The sequence below is a fragment of the Oryzias melastigma genome, linkage group LG13 (genome assembly GCF_002922805.2).
Source record: "Oryzias melastigma strain HK-1 linkage group LG13, ASM292280v2, whole genome shotgun sequence".
NCBI lineage: Eukaryota > Metazoa > Chordata > Actinopteri > Beloniformes > Adrianichthyidae > Oryzias > Oryzias melastigma.
Genome location: NC_050524.1, coordinates 21,336,597 through 21,359,175, shown reverse-complemented (window position 1 = coordinate 21,359,175; position 22,579 = coordinate 21,336,597). Strand labels below are relative to the sequence as shown.

Sequence of the window (22,579 nt, the reverse complement as noted above, 5' to 3'; positions counted from 1 at the left end):
TTATCTGCATTTACGCTTTTTTATGAAAATGTACAACCCTGTAGCCCTAAAGCATACCATCTCAATCCACAAACTTTGAGCTCTCTTGGATACCACTTTCCTATTACAAAAAAGTGTTTTTCCTCAGATCAGAATTCCGGAGGATGAGAAGAGCTTTAGAGGATCTGATCTGATGGAAATCAGAGAGAGCAAGTGTGTTTTTCCTGGTGCCAAAGCGCTGTGCTTGTTGTGATCAGATATTGGCTGCTCTCATTTGTAAACTGTTTAATTCATGAAGATCCTGCTGTCCTGCTCAGCAGAACGCACATGCGGTCAAAGACTGGAGCGCAGGGAGCCTGTGAGCTGCTGACACAGTGACCCAGTCTGCAGGATGTAGGTTAGCCTCCATCACAGCCCTCAGGTCTCTGCCTGACTCACAGGAGCTGACTCTGAGTTGTTGAAGCCTGCAATATCTCACAATACCTCCCCTGTTTTGTGTGAAGTCTAGATCTTTCACATCACCTGGCCTTAGAACTGTTGGGCATGGATCTACGCATCTTAGTAATCCAAATGAAGGATTTCTGTTGATGGTTGAGATGTATGTGCTTAAACCTGAGAAAAAGAGGAGAAAAGCGAACTTTGAACTATTTTGAATCCAGATAAAAGAACTCTTATCACTTTTGGGGTCATAATTTTGGAAGAACAAACATTTTTAACTCCTGGCAGTAAAAATGCATTTGTTTTCTGAATCATTAGTCAGAAAAAACATCTTTCCTCTAACAGACTATATTTTGTGTTTTCAGGCTCTGCAGAAGTTAGCAAGTCAGTATTTGAAGAGAGATTGGCCTGGTATCAGTCCTGATGACCAGAGAACGGACTACAGGTATGTTTAGGGAACATTTCATGACATATGTAGACATTTTTCATTAAATTTAAGAGTGGCTTTAAAAAAAAGTTTATTTATTTGTCTATCCATCCAATATCTACCTGTAAAGTCTGAGGTTTGAGTCATGAAAGTTCTGTAGCAATTTCAGTCAGACAGGCCAGACCTTCTTCAACCCAACCTTCTCCTCCAGGAAGTTTTTTTCCCAGGCCAGCTGTGAAGTTTGAACTCTGCAACCTTTCTGGGTCTGCTGTAGGGCATCATCACAGATAGACACAGAGAACTTTATTTTTTATTTTCATTTTTTTATTTTGGTCTATCTCACAAGTTTTCTCTGATTTATAAGCAATTCAAGAAAGAAGCTTGATAGATTTAAATTGAAGTTATCTGAAGACGATCAGACCAAAGGACCAGACTGAAAATGATGGAAATGTTGCAAATATCCAAAAAAGAGAGAGAGAAAATATATACAGAAAAAAACTGATGAACAGTAATTTAATACTTCAAAGGTTTCCAAAAACAATTATGTTTAAGGAAGCAAAAGGGAAAAAAGTACTATCACTAACACTATACATATATTAGAGACAAATGCACTGTACAATATTAGACTCCAACTAATTAAAGTGAACAAACATAGTCATCGTTTGATTACTTGATTAGTCTCAATTATTTCAAAAGCATTTTTTTTTTGCTTTTATCCAATTGTGGTGTTTTCTATAATGCAGAAAATCAAGATAAGTGGTTTATTTTTTAGTTATTTTTTAATTACATCATCAATTTCGAAGTTGATGATAACTTTAAAAGGTTCACCACATTTAACAGGCGGCAGCATTTCATATTCTTTTTATCATTCGGTTAGTTTAATCTAAAAAGTTTGAAGAGTATCTGTGACTTTCTTCAAATTAGGGTGGATTTCCTTAACAAACGTTTTCTTTTCACAAAAAACGTTATTGTAATTCTAGTGCAGATTTTATGTGTCTTCTAACAAAAGTCTTGTTGGATCAGAATCAGTAAAAATATCTAACATTTTATTCCACTTGTGCATTTTATTGGAGGAAACTGATGAAGATGATAATAGATTCTGGGTTGAAAATCGACTCCAGAGTGTTGACTCACAACAATAAAACCAAAGATCTTTTTGTGCTTCACCAGATGAGTTTGGATGAAAACAGAAACAGATGCTTTGTTATTGGATTGATTCATTAGATGACAAACACAATGGTCTTTAGCTGCAGCTGGAATATCCTTTTTGTTTTTTTCCTCTTTTAAAAGGAATGTTTATGCGGTTTGGAGAGCATACCTGGAGGGAACGGTCCAGGTGAGCCAGTCCAAGCTCAACGTGTGTGATAACTACAAGAGTCAAGTATCCGAGCCTGCCAAGACTATTAGACTTTATAAAGAACAGCAACTCAAAAAGGTGAGGAGATCCGGAGCTCCCTGACGCCGACTTCCTGTCATGAATCTTATTAGCGCAGACTTTTGAACAGCTGACCTGTTTGCTTTCCGTCCTTGCAGACCATCGACCAGCTAAGTGACATTCAAGCTGAGCTGCAAGAATCTGTGAAGGAGTTGGCAAAAGCCAAGAAGAAATACTACGAGTGTGAGCAGGTGGCCCACGCTGTACGGGAGAAAGCCGATATTGAGGCCAAGTGAGTTCAGGCTCACTCTGTGTGTCAACTGTTATCTGGCAGATACTCCCATTATTCAATTTGACATTAAAAAGATGTGCTTGCATGAAGAAAAACCACTACAGAGACAAATCATTTCACTCTGATGTTACGATGGAATAAACAGTGATTTGAGGAGTCTACAAACGTTCAACATTGTTCTTCAGTTTTGCTTTACATATAGGAGTGTGTTGTATTTTTAACTGCCTCTTAAAAGTCTGTTTTAAAACAAGCAAATGGGACTTTCTGAATTTAAATGAAATTGTGCCTGCAACAGGTTTTCAGAAACTGAAGTACGTCCATCTCTTTTGTGATCTTGAGCTTAAGTGGGGTTTTCTTGCCCTCAAAGACTCAAAAGTTGGTTGCCTCTTTCACATATGAAATGGGGAGGGGGGTCATCTTCTGCTTAAGAGAGACGAGCTAAACAGAAAACACTCGAGGGACTCAGTTAACTTGTACAAATCAAAGGTTGAAGAGGTCCTAATTACTGTACTGAAGAGACGGTTTTACTTCTTGCCTAAATGAACTTGAATGTGACAATTTGTCCTTATGCCTAATTTATTAGGAGAAAATTTATTAATTTTTTGCTTTTCTTTTTTCTCTTAGGTCTAAATTGGGTCTTTTTCAGTCAAGAATTAGTTTACAGAAAGCAAGTGTGAAGGTAAGCGAGCCTCGAGTGTCATCACCCTTTAAAGGTCGGTCTTTCACTGAAGCTATTTTAAGACATTTCACCTTTTTTTCTAATTTCCTTCATCTGAATCTCTGAGCTGTTGTCTGTTTCTCCAGTGCAGTGATGTATGTGCCTGTTTGGTTTCAGTTGAAAGCTAAAAGAAGCGACTGTAACTCCAAGGCGACGCAGGCCAGGAACGACTACTTGCTAACGCTTGCTGCAGCCAACGCTCATCACGACCGCTACTACCACACGGATCTGCCGCACTGCATACAGGTGTGTTTACTAAACAAAGATAATTAACTTATCGATGGCCTGAAATAAAATGTTAAACGCCAAAAACGTGGGAAAGCTGGAGGGCTGCTTTTCCTAAAATAATGCAAACATTTTTGTTCAACTATTGGTTCCTGAAAGTGTTGGTGTTATTATTAAAGAGTTGGCTCTCTAAAGTGTTGATTCTTTGAAATGTTGATTCATCTGTGTTAGTTCTTTAAAAGTGTCAATTCTTTATCTTGTTGGTTCTTTTGGTTTATTTAAGTGCTAGTTTTCTAAAATGTTGGTTCTCTAAGGTATTGCTTTTCTAAAGTATCATTTAATTTACGTGTTGGTACTTTAGGCCCAATTCTTCTCTTCTCCCTAGCCCTTCTCCTTCATTTAGTCTCCAAACGGAAAGTAGTGTCTCATATTTCGGACGTCACTTTCGCTCGATGACGTCAACAATAATCGCTAGCTTTAGCGCAGACCTTCCGGCGCTTGGATATACATAACACAGCATTTTTTATAACTTTAAAAAGGTAGAAACAAAAGTTATTGCTCACATTTATATAAGCATTTGTGCTTTAGAGCGCACCCACATGAAGAAAAGCGCTTCTCAGCGCGATGCGGTTTACCCTCGTGGGGGAAGACTTTATATCTCTTCATTTGGAGGGTTGAATTTAAAAAATACATTTCCCGGACACACTTAGACCTAAACTGTCCCTTCAAATGGAGGGGAAGGGAGAAGGGTTAGGGAGAAGGGAAGAATTCAGATTGGGCCTTAGAGTTCTTTAAAATGTTGGTTCATTCAAGTGTTGATTTTCTAATGCCTCGCTTCCGCAGAGCGGTCCAGACCAGTACAGTATTCTGAGTGTTTCCATTATAAAATGGACCCATTAGGCGGATTCATATCATTTTTTGTCCCCCGTTGGTTGAAGGTCCATAGAAAAATGGAACAGACCAGTTAGGGCAGAGCCTCTGTTGTCACACGATGTAACCCATTGATTGGCGGGAAGGTTTTACAACAACAGCAAGCGTCCGACCAGCGCTTTTCCTTACTTAAAATTCAAACCGAAAGTTTTGTCCTCTTTTCGTCTGTATTTTTCTTCACCTCCCACAAACTTCTTGCAAAGAATATTAAATTCTTTGCATTTAGTAACCCCCTCTTATTTGTGGCGGTCCATGAATCCATGAATCCGGAGAACAGCTGTAGTCGCACCGTTATGCCACACAGCTACGTCATCGGCCTACACCCCACATGCTCACTTGCATTGCCCAGACTATTCTACCTTGGCCAAGGGTGGACGGCTCCGACCAGATCGCTCATTGGAAATAAGGCATAAAGTGTGGGTTGTCTTTAGTTTTGTTCTTTTAGTGTTAGTACTTTGAAGTGTCTCTTAAGTGTTTATTTTATCTAAGTGTTTGGGTTATTTGACTTTTAGTTCTCTGAGGTTTTTGTTCTTTAAAGTGTCGGTTCCTAAATTGTTGGTTCTGTAAAGTGATTTAATAACATTTATCTTTACTGTGTCTGTTTATTTAGTCAAAAAAAAGAAAAGAATGATGCTTCTTTTGGGGTCTTTTGTATATATTTTTTTAATTATTATAATTTTTTATCAGAAGAGAACACTTTTCTGAGGAAATCAACAGGAGATGAGTTCTCATCATCTTTTACATGTAAAATACATAAACAAACGCAAGATTTCATACAAAAGCAACACTTTTTTAAATTAAACTACATATTTTAGGCAGAAATGTGTATGGATAACCTTGTTCCTGACAACTGTTTTTGTTCCTTTCTTTAACCTGTAGATGTACGTGTCACATTCAATAAATGTTGAAAGGAGGTTAGTGATTTTAAGCAGTTTGTTGGACATAAATACTAGAATGACTTTATTGTTCTAGTGCCATTTGCTTGACTTTATTATAAAATAACTAGTTTACCAACATATAAATGCTCATTTCAAGAAGTAGAAATGCAACCCAACAGTTACATCTCCCTTGATTTTTGTAGTCAGAATTCAAGAGCTTGTTTCCATGTTTCTTACCCCACTATTACTGGAACATGTTCTACTTGAGTGTGACATACACCGCTGCAGGCGTTCTTCAGCATCTATACTGTGAGGCAGCTCTGAATAATAGATCCTTAGCTCCTGACAGAAGGATGGAACTGTAAGGAAGACGCATGTAAACAAATATGTGCATGCAAATCCACAAGGAGAGGGAGAGACACTGCTAGAGGGAAGCAAGCTGTTCATCTTCTCCATCCTCTACAGTTTCATTTGTGGTATTTGCACATCTTAGCTTTAAAACACTTAAAAGTCCCACTCCGATCATCTTTTGATCTGTTTTCAAAGCGTTCCCTGTTGTCTTTTAATTATGTTTTTAGTCAACATATTTTCTATTAAAGGTGTTTTCTTGGACTGCAAAGCATCAGTAGTCCATCAAAAGTTAACCTCTGATGTATGGGCAGGACCATTGGGGGTGGAGTAAGCCTGCTCTGACTTCCCATCATCCCTTTGTTTACACACTATTCCGCTAGCTTACAGCCTCTGACACGCACAACAAACATTAACGGTGCAAAGAAATGGCGAGCAATATTGAAGCTGTCCAGCTGTACAGTTTTGATCCAGATCGCAGCTCAGACGATGAAAACCAAGATGTACATTTATCTATTTGTCTACAAGTGGAAGCATCAGAATGGAGCGGAACAGAGAGCAGACGGCTAATTGTCTACATCACAAATACAGGTTTTTTCCAACTGCAGTTTTTCATCTGCTCCTGATTCACAACAATTTGAATAAAGAAATGTAATTTTTAGCTAAACTTTCTTCATATATGTATTCCACCTTTAGAAAAATGCCATAAGTACATTTTAAAAACACCAAAAACACACTTTTTATTTTAGTGTTTGATAGAAAAGCTCCTGAACTAAGGATTCAGAAAGCTGCATTTTCAATATCTTTAATATTTTTGTTTTTATCTTCATTTTTAGGGATTTTGTTGAAGAAAAAGTCCCTTAACATTATATGCCATTATGAAAACTTGTCTCTGGTCGGTTTGTTTTATGACTAAGTGTAACCTATGATATGAAAAAACAAAATTATTATAAGAAGTGAACACAAACATGGACTGACTGGAGGATGTAATGCTATGCTGCAGTAAAAACCCAAATCTTACTCAGCCTGGTGAGTTCATCTGCTTGTTATGAGAGGACAGGAACTGCTCCATGACTCCCCCTGCTGTCTGGAATCAGCATGGCCGTTTCTGTCCTCAACACATTCCGATGATCTGGTTTCTGCTCCTCTGTGCTGTAATTATTGTTGTTTTAACTGATGAAGTCATTTGACATTATCACACACACAGAAAAAAACATACACACACCCATCAGCCACAGCACAGGAAAGAACCTTTTTCTGGAGCCTGACTCACTACATTTTAGCGCTACCATAAATGGACAGAAAGAGGAGGGCAGGAAGAGAGGAAAAAGGGGGAGGAGGAAGTTACCAGAATGATGAGGGAACATGTGGATTGAAGTCAGCCAACAACCCACCCTTCATGACATAATTCCCTTGCCAGCATCCCATTGTTGATTAGGTCTGTTCAAAACTCCCCTTTAGTCTGGTTACTCAGTGTTTGCAGGAAAACTTTTTTTTTTATTCATTCATGTTCTACAATTTAAAGCTGTGAGAACTTCACCCAGAAAATGCTTCTTCAAACACACATTTTGGTTCACTCAGACTCATTCTGATAAATGAATGCAGCTTATATGTCTCTTTGAAATGCGTCTTCTGTCTGTGGTGCTTTGGTTTGTCCTGAAAGCCTCCTGCTTTGTGGTTTATCCTTTAATGTGAATGGATGAAGAAGAAACACTGAATGAACGTTGTCTTCAGCGCGTGACACATCTCTCTGCCTCTGTGTCCTGAAGGCTCTGGATGGGAGAATCTATGAACACGTGAAAGACTACCTGGTAGCTCTGTGTCGCACCGAGCTGGAGGCCTCTCAAACATCACATAGCACCTTCCAGTTTCTGTTGGAGAAATCCACCAGGGTGAGTCACAAACTTCTCAGCTCAGGCGCATGCCCAGCAGCTTTGGTTCTTTGCATTTTAAATGAAAGAAGTTTCATGTTTAGGGGGTGATTGCATGAGAAAGTCCAGTAAATTATTTTAGAACATGTCTACCCTTTGCATGATTCCTAAAGCTATAGTCACATACACAGGGTCAATGAGTGGGATGACCTATACAGGTGTTGCGTTTTTTTTTTTTTTTTCTGGCTCTATGGAAGGTCATAGAGAGGAACGACTTGAGAGGAGCACAAGTATGTCTTGCAGTTCTTTTGACGCTTGTACAGCCACTGAAAATGGAACTAGTGAGAGCTAGTTCACTCTCACTGGCTGGCGATCTGTCCAGAGTGTATCCTGCCTTCGCTCAACAGTAGCCGGACGAGCTCTGGTAACCCCGCGGCTCCAGCGGGTTAAGGAAATAGATGGAAGTTCAGGACAGTAGAAGTGATCAGAAACCTACCCTGTGTAAAAAAAAGTTTAATTATCGTCTCCTTGGGTTTAAACTTGGCTTTGTGGAATCAACAGGCTGCAGTGAATTCACGTTTATATTGAGTTTTTCTTTTCCCTTAGATAATTCAAGAGTTCAACCAGCAGTTGTTCATGCAGGAAAACCCAGTCTTTCACAAATCACAGGACTTCCAGTTCCAGCCCAGTGAATGTGACATGGTGAGACTCTGCTGCACACACGAGTGTACGATTGTCCTGCAGCACTTAAGCTTGAAACTGAGCTATTCTTTAGGGATCTTCCATTCAAAACACAGGAACAAAAAACACAAATGTTTCATTAAAAAAGATTAATATGGCAAAATATGAGGAGTTCTTCTCTCCGTTTGCTTTTGATATTTACGATAATACATTAGAAATAAGTAGAGCTAATAAATTATAATGAACCCTAAAAAATGCACATTGATTTTCCATTTATTCAGAAAAAAAATTACCCTTTTTAAATTTTTACTCTGAAGAAGTATGGGACACTTCTTCTTAGATTGTGAATAAAACGTCAATGGAATAATTCAGTAAACTTCATCAAAAATTTGGTTAATCAGGAGCATTTTCTTCTTTTACTTTTATCGGTCACCAGGTCTAAAACATCTATTTATGGATGAATATGACACATTTTGAAGATCTAACAAATGAAGGTGTCTGTCCTGGTGAACACAGCATCATCCAAGCTTCTCCATCCATGTCTCTTTTTCTGTCCTTTCTCTGATCTTCTCTGCCTGCTGCTCTGATGCCTCTACTCACCGATACGCTGTGCCTTCCTTGTTTGTCTTCTTCTTCCTCCTTTAACCTGTGCTAACACTCTTCCCCGAACTTTTTCCCCCACTAACCCTCCCCTGACCGTCTGTCTGTACGCGGCAGACTCTGAGCTCGGAGCAACAGTTGGTGGACATTGAGCCGTCGCCCGTCAGTGCCATGAGAATGACCCTGGCACAGGTAGTTTTAACCATTGTTGGCATTCCCATCCTCATTCCCATCACAGTCCATGGCTCATTTACTTCCCTCAAGTCCACATGATATGTCTCTAGGTTGGTCACATTTAAATAAACGACAACAAACAATTTTCATTTGATTTATCTATTTAAAACAGAAAAGTGTGTTTTTTGTTCATCTCGGAATAAATAAATTATTTTATGTTCAACTTTAGACCATACAAACCCAAGTGATGCTTGAATTTTAACCAGATTTCACCCATAAAGAGGATTTTTTCCCCCTCATAAATTCAAGCCTGAAGCGATGAACACATCCCACAAATATGACTTTGAGTTATTTTATTCCACAGGCAAGTTTCTTCTTGAGTGGAAATGACACAACACAATATCACAGAGGCATTCTCAGCTTTTATCTGCATGTGAACCAATGGGACATTGACTGTATTTCCAAACCTGGGATATTTTGTGACTCTTTTGCTACGGAGTCAGAATTAAACCAAGATAAACAAATGACCTGATGCTGTGAGGTTGTTTAAACTCATGATCTCCTCCATCAAAGTTATAATAATGTTCCTGATGTTCCTGGATTTTCATACGTTTTTACTGCATTTTGATGGGGATGATCACGAAAGCCTCATCATCAAGCAGACGCATCACTTTTGTTGTGAAAGATAAAGATTCACCAGGAAAAATCACTTTCATTTAGTCGTAGTTGCGTTCACACTCAAGTGACCAAAAGCAATTACAATGAGCTGACCACTTGGAGACAATATCCTAAATATACAGAGGTAAAAGCTAATGTAAATGAATTCAAAGGTCTTAACTTGAGAAGCCAAACTACCATCAGTATATGTGGTCCCACCCATTCTCACACATCCCTTAAGCCCTGCTCCTTCACAATAACACTCTTAACAGTCGTCTAAATTACTGTTATCTTGACACTTGTTGTCGTTGCTGAATGAAGCTCTTGACCCACATTGTGATGTACTTCACATTTCCATGATCCAACAGAATTCAGAATGTTAAAACTTGACTGTTGGGATGGGTTATAAGAAAACTGAATCCAAGATCTCCAATGAAAAACTTTAACTTTAGTAAAATGACTTGAATTTTATCTATTGGGTTTTACTTTATTTTTCTAACTAGTGTGTGTGGTCCTTTTAAATCAGTTCAAAACTGTTATTGGAAAAACGTCTCTAATAGAAACTATCACAATAGAAATATCAAACTGGGGTTCACTGTAATAAAATCTGTGATCTGAACCTCTTCTGCAGTTCCCCACATGGAATTGAGCTGTAAATAAATCTCTGCTGCTTTTGTTCTTTCTTTAACACTTTGTGTTGCTGGATTCATGCTGAAGTGTGACTGAATCGTAATGACTGGGTGTGTTTTGCATTGTGATGTACAGACAGCCTTTTGTGCTGCATGTTTGTGGTCTGGTGGTCGGTTTGTAAAGGGGAAGAGTCATCTAGATTCTGACATGATTATATGTAACACTTTTTTTTGATAATGCACAAATTAAAATGAAGTTTTCCATAGATTTCAGGAAAGGAAACTGGAATTAGTTGGGAATACTGATAAAAAATATGCAGGTTCATATGATTCCCTTTAAAACTGATTTCCCCTGTGGATACGTGGCAGAGGGCCGGAGAGAAGATAATTGAACTCACACTTTAAACAACACAGAAGAACATAACCATAAAAAAGAACATTTGGATCTATGAATTTCCTACTTGTTTTCTACATGGCATAAATGAATCCACATTGAAAAAGAGTCATTATCCTTCAGGAGTATCACAATCTTAAACAGATTGTAAAGAAAATAATTATCAAGTTGTCACTTTTACAATTTTACCCACTTTAAAAGGGTGGATGTTTGTGTTTGTGTGTGTGTGTGTGTGTGCAGAGTCGACAGCTGGAGTCTGAGTCTGGAACAACAGAGGAACACAGTCTGAACAAAGAGGCCAGGAAATGGGCCACCAGAGTGGCCAGAGAGCACAAGAACATCATTCACTTCAAGAGAGTAAGAGCAACCTGTGGATTCACCTGCAGAACAAAACATCTGATTCCGACTCATGGATCAAGTTCACTTTTTCTCCATACTCCATCATTTCTGTCTGAAGGTTTGTGTGTGTTGCTTACAGTCTCTGGAGGAGTGTGAAAGTCACGGCTTGCCCCCCACTGAGCAGGGCAGACTGGAGCTGGAGATGAAGATAGAAGACACCAAAGAGATGATGCGCAAAGCTGAGGTCTGTGGCTCACATCTCCTCCTGCCTCGACTCCAATAACGGTTTTAAGGGGTGTCCCATCAATTTCCCCTCAGTATATACATATACATAAACCAAACTGAGAAGATAAATGATTCTTTGTTGGTTTCTTCCAGTTTAGTCTATTCCTTTCTCTTGTTAAGGCCAAACTACCATAATTATGTTTTTATTTTTTACACTTTATATGAGGTTAAGTAATCTATATCACATTCAATGAGGTCAAATGCTGATAATGAAATTATAAAAAATATATTTATTTATGATAGTTTACAGAGTATATGGAAAAAGCATGGAAGATGACAGGTTTATCCATTGACTGCATATGAGTAGTGGAATGAGTGACCCCTCCCCAAGAGTGGTTGCCATAGAAACTCAGACTAACTCGGACCAATCATTGTCTAATGACGATGTCTGGTTCCAACATGGCCACTACCTTAACGTGAAGAAATGGTGACTGAATTTACTTCATTTGATTGGAGCTGGAGGTAAACTATTTTACATGGATGACATCACACTCTCTCAGTCCAGTTCTCAGATACAGTCAACGGGTTTGCTCTGTCCCTAAGTTTGATTTCATTTTTATTATTTTGCACAATTAAAAGAATGAAAAAAACAGAGAAAAAATTAAGTACGGTGCAATGAGAGGCAAAAATCCTGCAGAGTTTAGGCTAATGTTGCTGTCCAAGATTTTTTTTTATTATTACAAAGGACAAAATTTCCTGATAATTTGGAACTTCAACCCTTCTATACGGCTTCCTGTCCCTGACCTGGAAAAATTGACTTGAAGGTTTGATTCACGTCAACTCTGAAGGATTGGAGTTTTGATATTTAGACGATCAAAAAATACATTTTGTTAATTTTCTCTTGTCTTTTACTTATTACTGGAGTTCCCATCTGCTTGTCTGCTCTTCAGCCTTTTGTGAGCTCATTCTCTGTCCTCTTTGGTGTCTTCCTGATATCTGCTGTTAGAGTAGATAAAAGAGAATTTCCCAACTTTTCTTAGCTGAACTGGAACCCTCATTTGTGTAACCGGCGATTAACCAATCAAATGATCTCAGCCTCTGCATGAATTCTGCCTCCCCTGCTCTCATTAGGCCCAGCGCCACCTCCACTGGGCTGATGAATATTTGAAGAGCTCATTGGATAGAAATGATGAGCTCTCAGCTCATCATATGAAAGAGACAGAAGATGTTAATGCTTCGAGATGGCACTTTTATCTGATGCCAACGAGCCTTTGAAACTACCTCGTGTCCTCTCACTGAGCCTTTCAATGGTTCTGTTTAATCGTCAACCAAAAATCAAAGTGTAGATTTAACACAAAGAAATTATGACTTTATAATTTAAAGATTTTGACTGAAAAGAAATCAGGATTCAGTTCCTCACAGGGGATAGAAATCATGACATCATGTGTCATTATGGATCTCAAGACTCCATCTGCTCTTTAAAGTGATGACAAATACATCTCTATTTATTTTAATGAAACTGCAGTAAATCTCTGGATATTTTTAATAAATGTGACAGCAGGTAGACACTGCAGTGTATGAGGAGAACAGCCACAGCTGAGGTGTAGCTTGTCTGTGGTGGTTCTGTGGGTGTCTCAGTGTATATTTAGTGCTGCCAGCATGGAGGACACACGTGTGCTAAAAAAGGTAAAAATACTAGAATTAGACTAGATAGTTTCAATGTATTCACACAGAGGAAGAGGGTGTAAAAGCAAAGGAAGCAACCTTCAGCATTCCTCTAATGTCTACTTTTATCTAGTTTTAAGTCTTACTTCTTATAGTTACAACTAGTGCTGTCATGGGATTAAGTTTTTTTGTGCGATTAATTAATCATGACCTGTAATTAGTTAATCTAATTTTAATCTCACCTAATAATTCCCAGGAAAATCTAATTTTGAGATATATCCATTTAAAATTGTGACATTGTGACATAGTAAAAGATCAAAATGCAACAAAAATGTGACTTTAATAATTTTTTTTTAATTATTATTATAACAGACCTAAAACCTTTCCTTTTTCCACCACCAAGGGACACCTTGTTCAATCTCGAACAATAAGGGGAAAAAAAACAAAAACCAAATATCCGGTCCAGAATTCTTTAATTGAACCTAAAAACAGTAGAAACACAATTTTGAGCAATCAAAAAAGTATTGACCACAAACTTCTCATTAATACCATCATTCTGTATGTTGACATGTGTTTTCCACTGTTAACCGTCCCATGCAATCTGCCCTTTGTGTACCCCATTCATTAATGATTACAAACACTTTGTCTGGCTTTATGCTTTAAATAATAGATAATATAGGCTGAGTTGTGGCTTTGTTTTCGGTTAGTTCTGCTAAAAACTACCAAGTCGCACATTGATGATACCACAGCAGCAACGTGGTGCATGGAGCTTACAGGGCAGGACGTCAAGACCTGCACTGAATAAGAGCAACAATGTAAGACGCTTTTCCAGCTGAGTTCAAATAAGTTTTTGCGAGATATTCTGCTGGATTTTTATTTTATATTGTGTATTTGAGAACACAACAGTAGTTAGAGATTAAAAAAAGAGATTAACACGATAAAAATATCTGTAATTAGTTAGTCTAAACTCATAACCTCATGGTTAAAGAGAAAGAGAAGAGGGTAGTTATGATAAAGGAAATTGATCAAGGAAGTAGTAAAAGGAGAGAGAGAGTTCAGAAGTTGAATAAATACCACTTATTCAGAAAAATCCAGCCGATGGAGCAATGGACTTTCATCTGGTCTGTTAGGCTTTATGCTGACTACTCAAACCTTTTAATATTGCAAACCCATTGTCTTTCCAAAGACCATCAAGTTGAAAGCTGAGGCTCGTTTGGATCTTCTTCGGCAAGTGGGGGTTGCCGTGGACACCTGGTTGAAAAGTGCCATGAACCAGGTGAGTATCACCTGTGAAAAGCTTAGAGGAACGATGTGAGGGTTCCAAACACTCCCTGAACAAACGACCCGCTGTCTCTGCACGTGCTGTAGGTGATGGAGGAGCTGGAGAATGAACGTTGGGCCACCTTCACTTCCCACGGTCCCTCACTGTCGGTGAGACACCCCCCCCCAGAGCTTTCGCTTTCTGGCCAAGTCAGCACAGATGAGCCTGTGAAAATGTTTGTAGCTGCTGACCTGAACTTCCTGTTAGCTGGAACCTTTTTAAGCTTTTTCTGAGTTCTTCAGAAGTTCTCACAAAAATCTGTTTTGAAACGTGTTGCATTTTCTAACAGCTTCATGCAGTCATGTGTTGGAGGAGGAAGAGCAGAGATGCTTTTTAGCATCATGTTTCTCTGCTCTCACTTGCACCAGATTTCCATTTTGATTGAAGGAAGCAACATCTTTGCACACGATCTAAACCAGGAAGTAACTCTGAGCTTTGACTTGGCTGGAAGGTTGGAGCGACACTCCTTTAGTTTTGGATTATTTTAGTTTTTTTTTTATTTTATTTTCCCCATTGTCTATGTGTTCCGATCTGTTTTGCATGTAGTGATGTTCAGGTTTAAAAAAAAATAATTATACCTGTATATATATTCACAAAAGTGTGAATGTGCATGAATATGGGATCAAATTTGGAAAAAAAAGATTAAATTTTTGAACAGTTTTTAACTTAAAAGTTAAAATTTGAAAAGAAAAATTGTAAATTTACAGAAAAAATTTAAAAAAATGGTCAATTTGAGACTTGAGAAAAAAGTTTAATCATAAAACTGTCACCAAATTAAAAATGATCTTTATTTACTGTTTTTTATTTTTTATTTTTGTTTTTTCCAAATTTTGAGAGAGCGTTATCTCTACTGTTTGCCACATCAGTGGAGGGTCGACACAGGTGGGACCTAAAAAACAGGCGCTGTTCTGGAGCGGAAATGAAGTCACCATTACATCTCAATTGGTAACACTTTTAGGTTTACAGAGATTTTTGCGTTTCAAATTCACAAAAGGAAAAAAAAAATCAATATTTATTTCAAGGTAACAATGTCTACTTTTGCATTTAAACTTCAAATGATTTCTTTTTTTCAAGTGGACAATCTGGTTTTTCATTCACTTAAAGTGTACCTTGATTTCCCCTATACACAATCCTCACAAACACATCAAACACAGCACTCCTCTCTTAGCAGGTCAAAGGTTTAACTAGAAACTCTTACCTAAATGACTCATCATCACACCACTTCTATCCCGGGAGATTAGATGGATGAAAAATCTCCTTCAGAGTGAGATAGATGGTAAAATCAGGCCTGCAGTTTAACCTTCCTGTCCTCTTCAATCACTAATTCTCACAGACCGCTGCTTTTACCTCATGAATATTTAAGGAACAGTAAACTGAGTATTGGTTTGAGTCCTGCATGTGTTCATGCATTTCAGAGCTGCAGAGGTTAGCTGCAGATGCTTCATTTGTTGCAGCTGCAACTGAACTTTTGGCATGTCTAATAATTTCATTTTTTAAAATTGTATTTATTTTTTTATTATTAATATTATTATGTGCACATCTTAGTACAGCATGCAATACCTAGTGTGACATACAAACATGTCAGAACATTTTCCTCAAATAAATAAAATAATAAAACAGTTTAATAGTCCTATAACATAATTATCAGCCCAACTTAAAACAATAAAAAACTAAAATTAAAATAGGTCTGCTAATTAGAAGTAATAAATGTAAACATTCCAAATGGGCAATACAAGTTTTTTAAATTGGCTAAATATATTTTAACATTTCTTTAAAATTATTTTAAAAGCGGATATATGCTCACCATTTTCTCATATGTATATAATGTTTTTACCAAATTATGATTAGATTATTTTGTATATTTCACCGGGATTGAAAGTTGAGTCATTGAAGATAAATAATATCTTATGTGTAGATAATGTTATTTTTTTCCCAAACGTGACTTTTACATCTGCCTGATCGAAATAACACTTTTTAAGAATATTAGGAAAAAATCAACAAATATAATCTTTTTACTGGATAATATCTATGTATAATTTTGAACATGAATTCTTTGAAATGATGTTCATTCAATTGTAATCCTCAGAATTTAAGCTTCTTTTTTTCCTTCACATCAACTCTACAGAGGGAACGTTTTTTCGGGTTCAACGCTCATATATCAGTGGAGAAACATGTTCTGGTCCATCAGAGGCGTTTGACATTCTGCTCACATGATGGTGCAGATATCACAAAAAAACAGAGAGATCCTGAATATTTGGTAAAGGGGGGTGTCTGTGTGCAGATGAATGAAAGGAGAAGGGATAAAAGATGGAGTTATGCACATGAAGATGAAACGTTAGGAGGACAATTACTGAAGGAGGAAAAATTGAGTGGAGGAGAGGTGGTGTGATGTGGTGGGAGGGGTGAGGAGAGAGTCGAGTCAAGGTGAGAACGCCGAGGTAAAACGGGAGGCAGAGGTGAAAAAGATGAAGGGCTGTGAAAACAGAAAATAGGCGGAGTGAGATTTTATTTCAGGTTCTGACGCCTGAAGTCTGTTTTATACTTTTATACTCACTTCTTTTACTCCTATTTTTTGGTAAAAACCACAAACCTTCATGTTTAATCTTTAGTGGATCCAATGCAAGAAACAGGATTTGGTTTAATTGTTACTGAGGTGAATGCTGGTTAGTTTATTCCAGAAGTCCTCCTGAAGGAGCTTTGCCATAGACTGAACAAGAATCATGTGATGCACCAAACCCAGTTCAGTCTCAGATTTTTAGTGTTTGTCTTTAAGAGGCACAGACAGCAAAGTAAAAGCACCAGAAAACCCACTAATCTGAAATATAAATACATTTTACTTTGATTTTTTTTTCTAAATGAAGGTCAAGTATATATAGAGTCCATTTCTAAATTAAATGTTAAGCTTAGATTGAGGATATTTCAAAGATCTACTTTAAAAAAATGCTGATTTAAGAAGTTGTTTAAAAAGAGAACGTGTGAATGCAATCTTAATGTGTGTCAGGAGATTGTTGCACAACTTTAGAGGAAGATCATTAAATCTTTGAGGGCACATCTGGACTAAAGAAAAAGCAGCAAAAACAAAATAAAGAAGAAAGAAGTCATATAATTCTAACTTTTCGGAGAAATATATTTAATACGAGAACAAGATGGGACATTTCATCTTGAAAGATAAATCACAATAACTTAATAGATACAATAGACTGAGTATATGCACACTACACTACAGTAACTACATTACTTATTTAGCTTCATGAAATGGGAGGAATTTAGTATATTAGTGCAACATATGAACCAATATTTAGATAGCCACAAAGAACATTCTAACAAAATAACTAAACCCTTTATATCACTTCAAATCAAATCTGTTAAATTCTTCATTCTTTGTGTTACTTCGGAACAATCCCACCAAGCTAGCGTAAGACTGAGCAACGCCCACCCAGCGTATTCTCTACACTAAAAACAAGTTCTTTTTCAACCTGCATTTTTTCATCTGCTCCTGATTCACAATTATTTATAAAGAAATACTTAAAAATGCAACTTTAAGTACTGTATGACCTCCATCATCAGACAGAATTCCACCGGAACATGTGAAAACACCAGTTTCATTGGAGAGATGCAGAATTTAAACTACAGTACAACTTCTGTTGAAACTGTGAACACCAGGGAGACAGACATAAAAACTAAACATAGAAAACATAAAGTAAATAATCAACAACCCTCAGCTTTTAGAGCAACATGAAGGTTTACATTAACATGTCTATTTTAGGATAGAATGGAGAAGATGGAGCTTAAAAACTTTTGTTTAGTTCTGCAGACGCGGAGAGTTTACTATGTAAACAGAAATGTGATGACTAAACACAACAGCCTCGGAAAGACGCACACAAACACACACTCTTTTGTTACTGGGCAGGTCAGTTTGCTGTGTGTGATGGATCTTTCCATTAGCTGGGTCACATGATCTTCATCTAAGCCAGTGAAATTCACACAGAACAAAAGGGGGGAGGGGGGGGCAACATCTGAGCGGCGCGTACCTCCACACCTTTCTCCAGAAGGGCCGAGGGGAGGAGCAGGTGAGGAGTTCAGGTGTAGGACGCAGATTAGACCTGTTGTTAAAGTCTGGATCATGTGAGCCGGAGGACCGTCCTCTGGCAGCTTATCTTCTCACGGCGGCTCTGTTTGTGTGTCCAAAGGGCTCGGTGGACTTGGAGCGGGAGGAGGGCGAGGAGGGCGAAGAGAACATGGAGGTTTTTGACGACAGCAGTTCCAGTCCTTCTGGAACGCTCCGCAACTACCCGCTAACCTGCAAAGTGCTTTATTCATACAAGGTATGAGACACGGGAGCAGCTGCCTCTGTGTTCTGACTGGAAGATACTAGTTTTACTTTAAACGTCTCATAGATCAGGTACATCTAGTAACAGCTGTTAGTAGTAGTCACATGTGTTAACCTAGTTCCGATAGGAAATACAAATAGAGTGTTCCCTCGTTTACCGCCAGAGTTACACTCTAAAAGTAACTTGTGAAAGAATGAAATCTGTGACGTAATTATCTTTATTTTTACAGTTATGACAGATATTTTAAGACTGTATAACCCATCTCTACACACTTTTTTCAGACAGACATGAACATCTTCACTTTTTTCTCTATTGTTTAATCTCTTAAAATTCAAACTTTCATAGAAAAATAAGTCCAGTATATTATAGAATGAAAACAAAGATCTGCTCGCGATCAAAGACTTACTAAATGATTTGGCAAACTGAACACATGACAGGAGACATGACATAGAGGAGACTATTTGACAATGATCTATCAGGGTGAAGAACACAATTTGCTGTAAAAAAATAAAAGTAAAACTGCAAAACTGTACAAAAACATTAGCAAAACCACGAAGATGAACCACGATATAGCGAGGGGCCGCTATACGACTACATTTTGCGTCTTATGACAGTGAAAATTATTTTTGCCACAGTAATAGTTGCACCTTTATTGAAGGATACTTTATTCAGTAGTCCTGAACGGTCAGGTCAGATCTCAGGCTATCTAACTGTTAAAGAACTATATAGTGCCCTAGATTTTAAAAGCAATTTGGACACTATGATCAGTACTTTTTTTTTTAACAGCAAGTACTACATCACTGATTTCGCAAAGTGAAAATCTAATCAAAACAAGCCTTATATGACGTCTATTTATGACTCCATTGTGTTCTGATGATATAAACCTGGGCGGTTTATTCAAAAATTACATTTAAAAACATTTTTTTCACAAAAGTTGTTCAAACGTAATGCATTATGGTCTATATTCGCTAATGTGGGGGGCATTGATCCATCCTGGTTTTTTGCAAAGACTTCTGGGAAATTTCTAGGGCATGCAATTTTGGAATTGTAGATTCAGACAGCACTAGAAAATGGCAAACTCACTAAATAGTGAGCAGTGAAGGACTTCGGACTCAGCCTTAGTCTTTTCCTGACAGTTTTTTATTGATCAGAATATCAAATCTTTATTACTAATGTCAGCCATGAAGCTTGTTTTTCATTTTCCTCCCTCTTTGTTTTCTCTGAAGGCCTCTCAACCAGATGAGTTAACGATCGATGAACAAGAGATGCTGGAGGTCATCGAGGACGGAGACATGGAAGACTGGGTCAAGGTGCTCAATCCCAGAGCTGTTTTGTCCACCTGCTTCGTGTTCTCCACAGCCGCATGTCGTTCTCCTGCTCACTTTGACCTTTCACCCTCTCTGGTTCTCTCCAGGCACGCAACAAGACGGGTCACGTGGGCTACGTCCCTGAAAAATACCTGCAGTTCCCAACTTCCAACAGCCTACTGAGCATGCTCCAGTCCCTGACCACGCTGGACGCTCGGTCCCACACGTCGTCCAATTCCACAGAGCCAGAGCTGCACGCGGTCTGCGTCAATGGAGACACCAACAGTAAGCAGCTGGAACATCTAAGTTGATCTTCACAAATACACACATTTCACCTTGTATGATAAAGTTGTAATGTGTCAGTAATTAAACCACTTTTCTTGGATACTACATTCACAGTAAAATTTGACAGTAAAATGGTAAAAAAGGGAATAACTGAATTCAGTGGGAACCGAATTGGGTTTATTAATCTGCTTTAAATGTCCACAGAGTTTTAAGTTAAATTAAGTTTTGTGAAGAAACTCTTTCTGCCTGACATGAGTGTATTTGGACGCTTTTTCTAAAGACTTTTTGTCCCACCTTATCCTGTAAGACTGAATAATTATGAAATCTGAGTCTTTTTTACTGTATTTTAAGGATTTCCATGGAGCAAAACATAGAAAGAAAGCTACAAGACAAAAAAAAACAGATAACAGTCAAATATTTTGTACATTATTGTCTTAAATCGTCACGTGCATGTATTGTTTTATTCGCTCTACTACCCCATTGACTGTATCTGAGAACTGGACCCAGTGAGGGTGAACATTCTTTGACAATCACTTTGGCCAATCTGGAGTGAGGTTGTTGGTAGGCCACACCCCTACCACTTGAAAGTGGGCCACACCAAACCTTTCAATCAAACGTTTTAAACGCTGGATGTGGGGGCCAGCAGGCTCCACCTACTTTTATTGAGTCTTCTGATTGGTCAGTTTATGACTTTATTACTTGAAATTAATAACTTGAAATGATTTTTATCAAGAGAATGTAAAAAAAAAAAAAGTAGCAGAGCAATAATATTATTCTGACAAATAGAATGACTGTTTATTTCTTCTAGAAGTCTATGGAATTTTGGCTTTTTGGAGCCACTGTTTGAAACGCCAAGGAAGAGGGGTCACTCAGTCCAGTCCTCATGTACAGTCAGTGTTTTACCCCCTGTGTTGGTGAAAATAAAAGCGTATAGGAAACAGAAGAGCTGCTGCTAATCCGAGGATGAAAGTTTCTTTCTGTTGCCATGGTGACTTATTGTCACGTTTGCGTCTCCCAGCAGCATCGTTCGTCCGTGCGCTCTATGATTACGTGGGCCAGGCCGACGAGGAGCTTTCCTTCTCGGAGGGCGCTGTGATCCGCCTGCTGAACCGGGACACCCAAACGGATGATGGCTTCTGGGAGGGGGAGCTAAACGGACGGGTGGGAGTTTTCCCTTCCGTCCTCGTGGAAGATCTTACGGAGAACGGAGAGGCTGGTGGGGGAGCGTCACATGACATACAGGTACTGTGAAGACCTGCACTCCAAAGCAGTCATATATTACTCTCTATTGCGTCCGTACACATGCTGGTAGTCCAACCACCTTGAGCTTCTGTGGTTTTAACTTTAAGATTTCCCTGTTCTGCTGCGCGTCTGTCAAAGCAGTGGTCTCCAACCTTTTTCAAGCCAGGGACCAGTTTATTGTCAGATATTTTCATGGTCCAGCATGTATGAGGCTTTTTTTTAGCTTCCAGTTCCCCTTAACTTTTGAGGGTAAAGTTTCTCTTTATAAGCAGCATGCTTGTAACAGTTGCTGAATATTATGCATTAGTTTTATGGTGTGTTAACGGGGTTCAAACACAGAGACTCTGTCAATGATTTAAAGCAGTATTATCTTAAAGACTTCAGTTTAAAGAGACAGCAAGAGATTTCATGAAACTGAATAGGTTGTGAGCAGTTTTTACTGTTAGAATGATGCTGATTTAACAGGTAGAGGAGGATTCTTTAAAAAAATATATTATACTGACATTTTTCTAATTTATCGTAAGTAAAATCAGCAAATTGGTCTAAATTTGGCTGCTTGTGGTCCGCTTTCATTAAAAGCATCATATAAAGTTACACTTTACATGACTCTGAACATGTGAATGCTTTACCCAAATACACCTCACATAAACTATCTACAGAAACAAGAGTAAAGCTGATGGTTGTTCCATAAGGAGAAAACCTAAACCTGGAGTGTCGTCTGCTGTGCCCCCGTAAACCACAGCTTCCCTCCCTTCCTGTCTGGATGATCTGTCAGCGGCGGCGGAGCTCACAAACAGCCGAGTTCCTGCACTCTGATTAAAAACTTGCTATGCCAATTATAAAAACGCTCTTATCTTTGGCCTAAAATAGAGGAAGGATGCAGCCTCTCCCTTCCTACCAGCCTGCAGACACAACACACAAAACTGCAGCTTTTAGCATCTTTTATGTCTTATTAAGAGGTTAGTGTTGTTCAGAAAGTAGCTTTCATGTTTTCAGGAAATGAGAAAAGAAGATACGTTCTTGGGATTGATCCCTGTGGTATGCCATATCATACGCTATAAAAATAGACCCCTTAGAAATAAGTCAAAAAAAATCTTACTTCAGTGGCAGATTTTATTTAAATAGAAAAAAAAATCTTCAGATGGGTGGTACCAAGAATTAGAATTTATAACATAATAATCTCGTCACTAAGACACGTTTTCTCAAATGAGTGTTATTTTGCTATTGATTTTTTTCTTGATGACTTTT

At 38.2% G+C, this 22,579-nt stretch overlaps 1 protein-coding gene across 4 annotated transcripts in view; it reads left to right on the top strand.

Annotated features, from left to right (window-relative positions):
- Nucleotides 1-22,579, top strand: part of LOC112149231 (F-BAR and double SH3 domains protein 2) — a 51,590-nt gene that overhangs the window by 23,899 nt on the left and 5,112 nt on the right. Inside the window, exons 4-19 of one of the 4 annotated variants that reach the window (XM_024276812.2) lie at nt 783-862; nt 2,135-2,279; nt 2,378-2,511; nt 3,136-3,190; nt 3,347-3,475; nt 7,380-7,502; nt 8,088-8,183; nt 8,880-8,954; nt 10,857-10,973; nt 11,095-11,199; nt 14,032-14,121; nt 14,214-14,276; nt 18,357-18,491; nt 19,724-19,807; nt 19,912-20,089; nt 21,111-21,331. In XM_024276812.2, coding sequence (XP_024132580.1) covers nt 783-862; nt 2,135-2,279; nt 2,378-2,511; nt 3,136-3,190; nt 3,347-3,475; nt 7,380-7,502; nt 8,088-8,183; nt 8,880-8,954; nt 10,857-10,973; nt 11,095-11,199; nt 14,032-14,121; nt 14,214-14,276; nt 18,357-18,491; nt 19,724-19,807; nt 19,912-20,089; nt 21,111-21,331 — 1,830 coding nt within the window. Of the gene's footprint in view, nt 1-782; nt 863-2,134; nt 2,280-2,377; nt 2,512-3,135; nt 3,191-3,346; nt 3,476-7,379; nt 7,503-8,087; nt 8,184-8,879; nt 8,955-10,856; nt 10,974-11,094; nt 11,200-14,031; nt 14,122-14,213; nt 14,277-18,356; nt 18,492-19,723; nt 19,808-19,911; nt 20,090-21,107; nt 21,332-22,579 lie in introns of all 4 variants that reach the window. The other 3 variants (XM_024276810.2, XM_024276815.2, XM_024276814.2) reach the window with 3 other exon arrangements.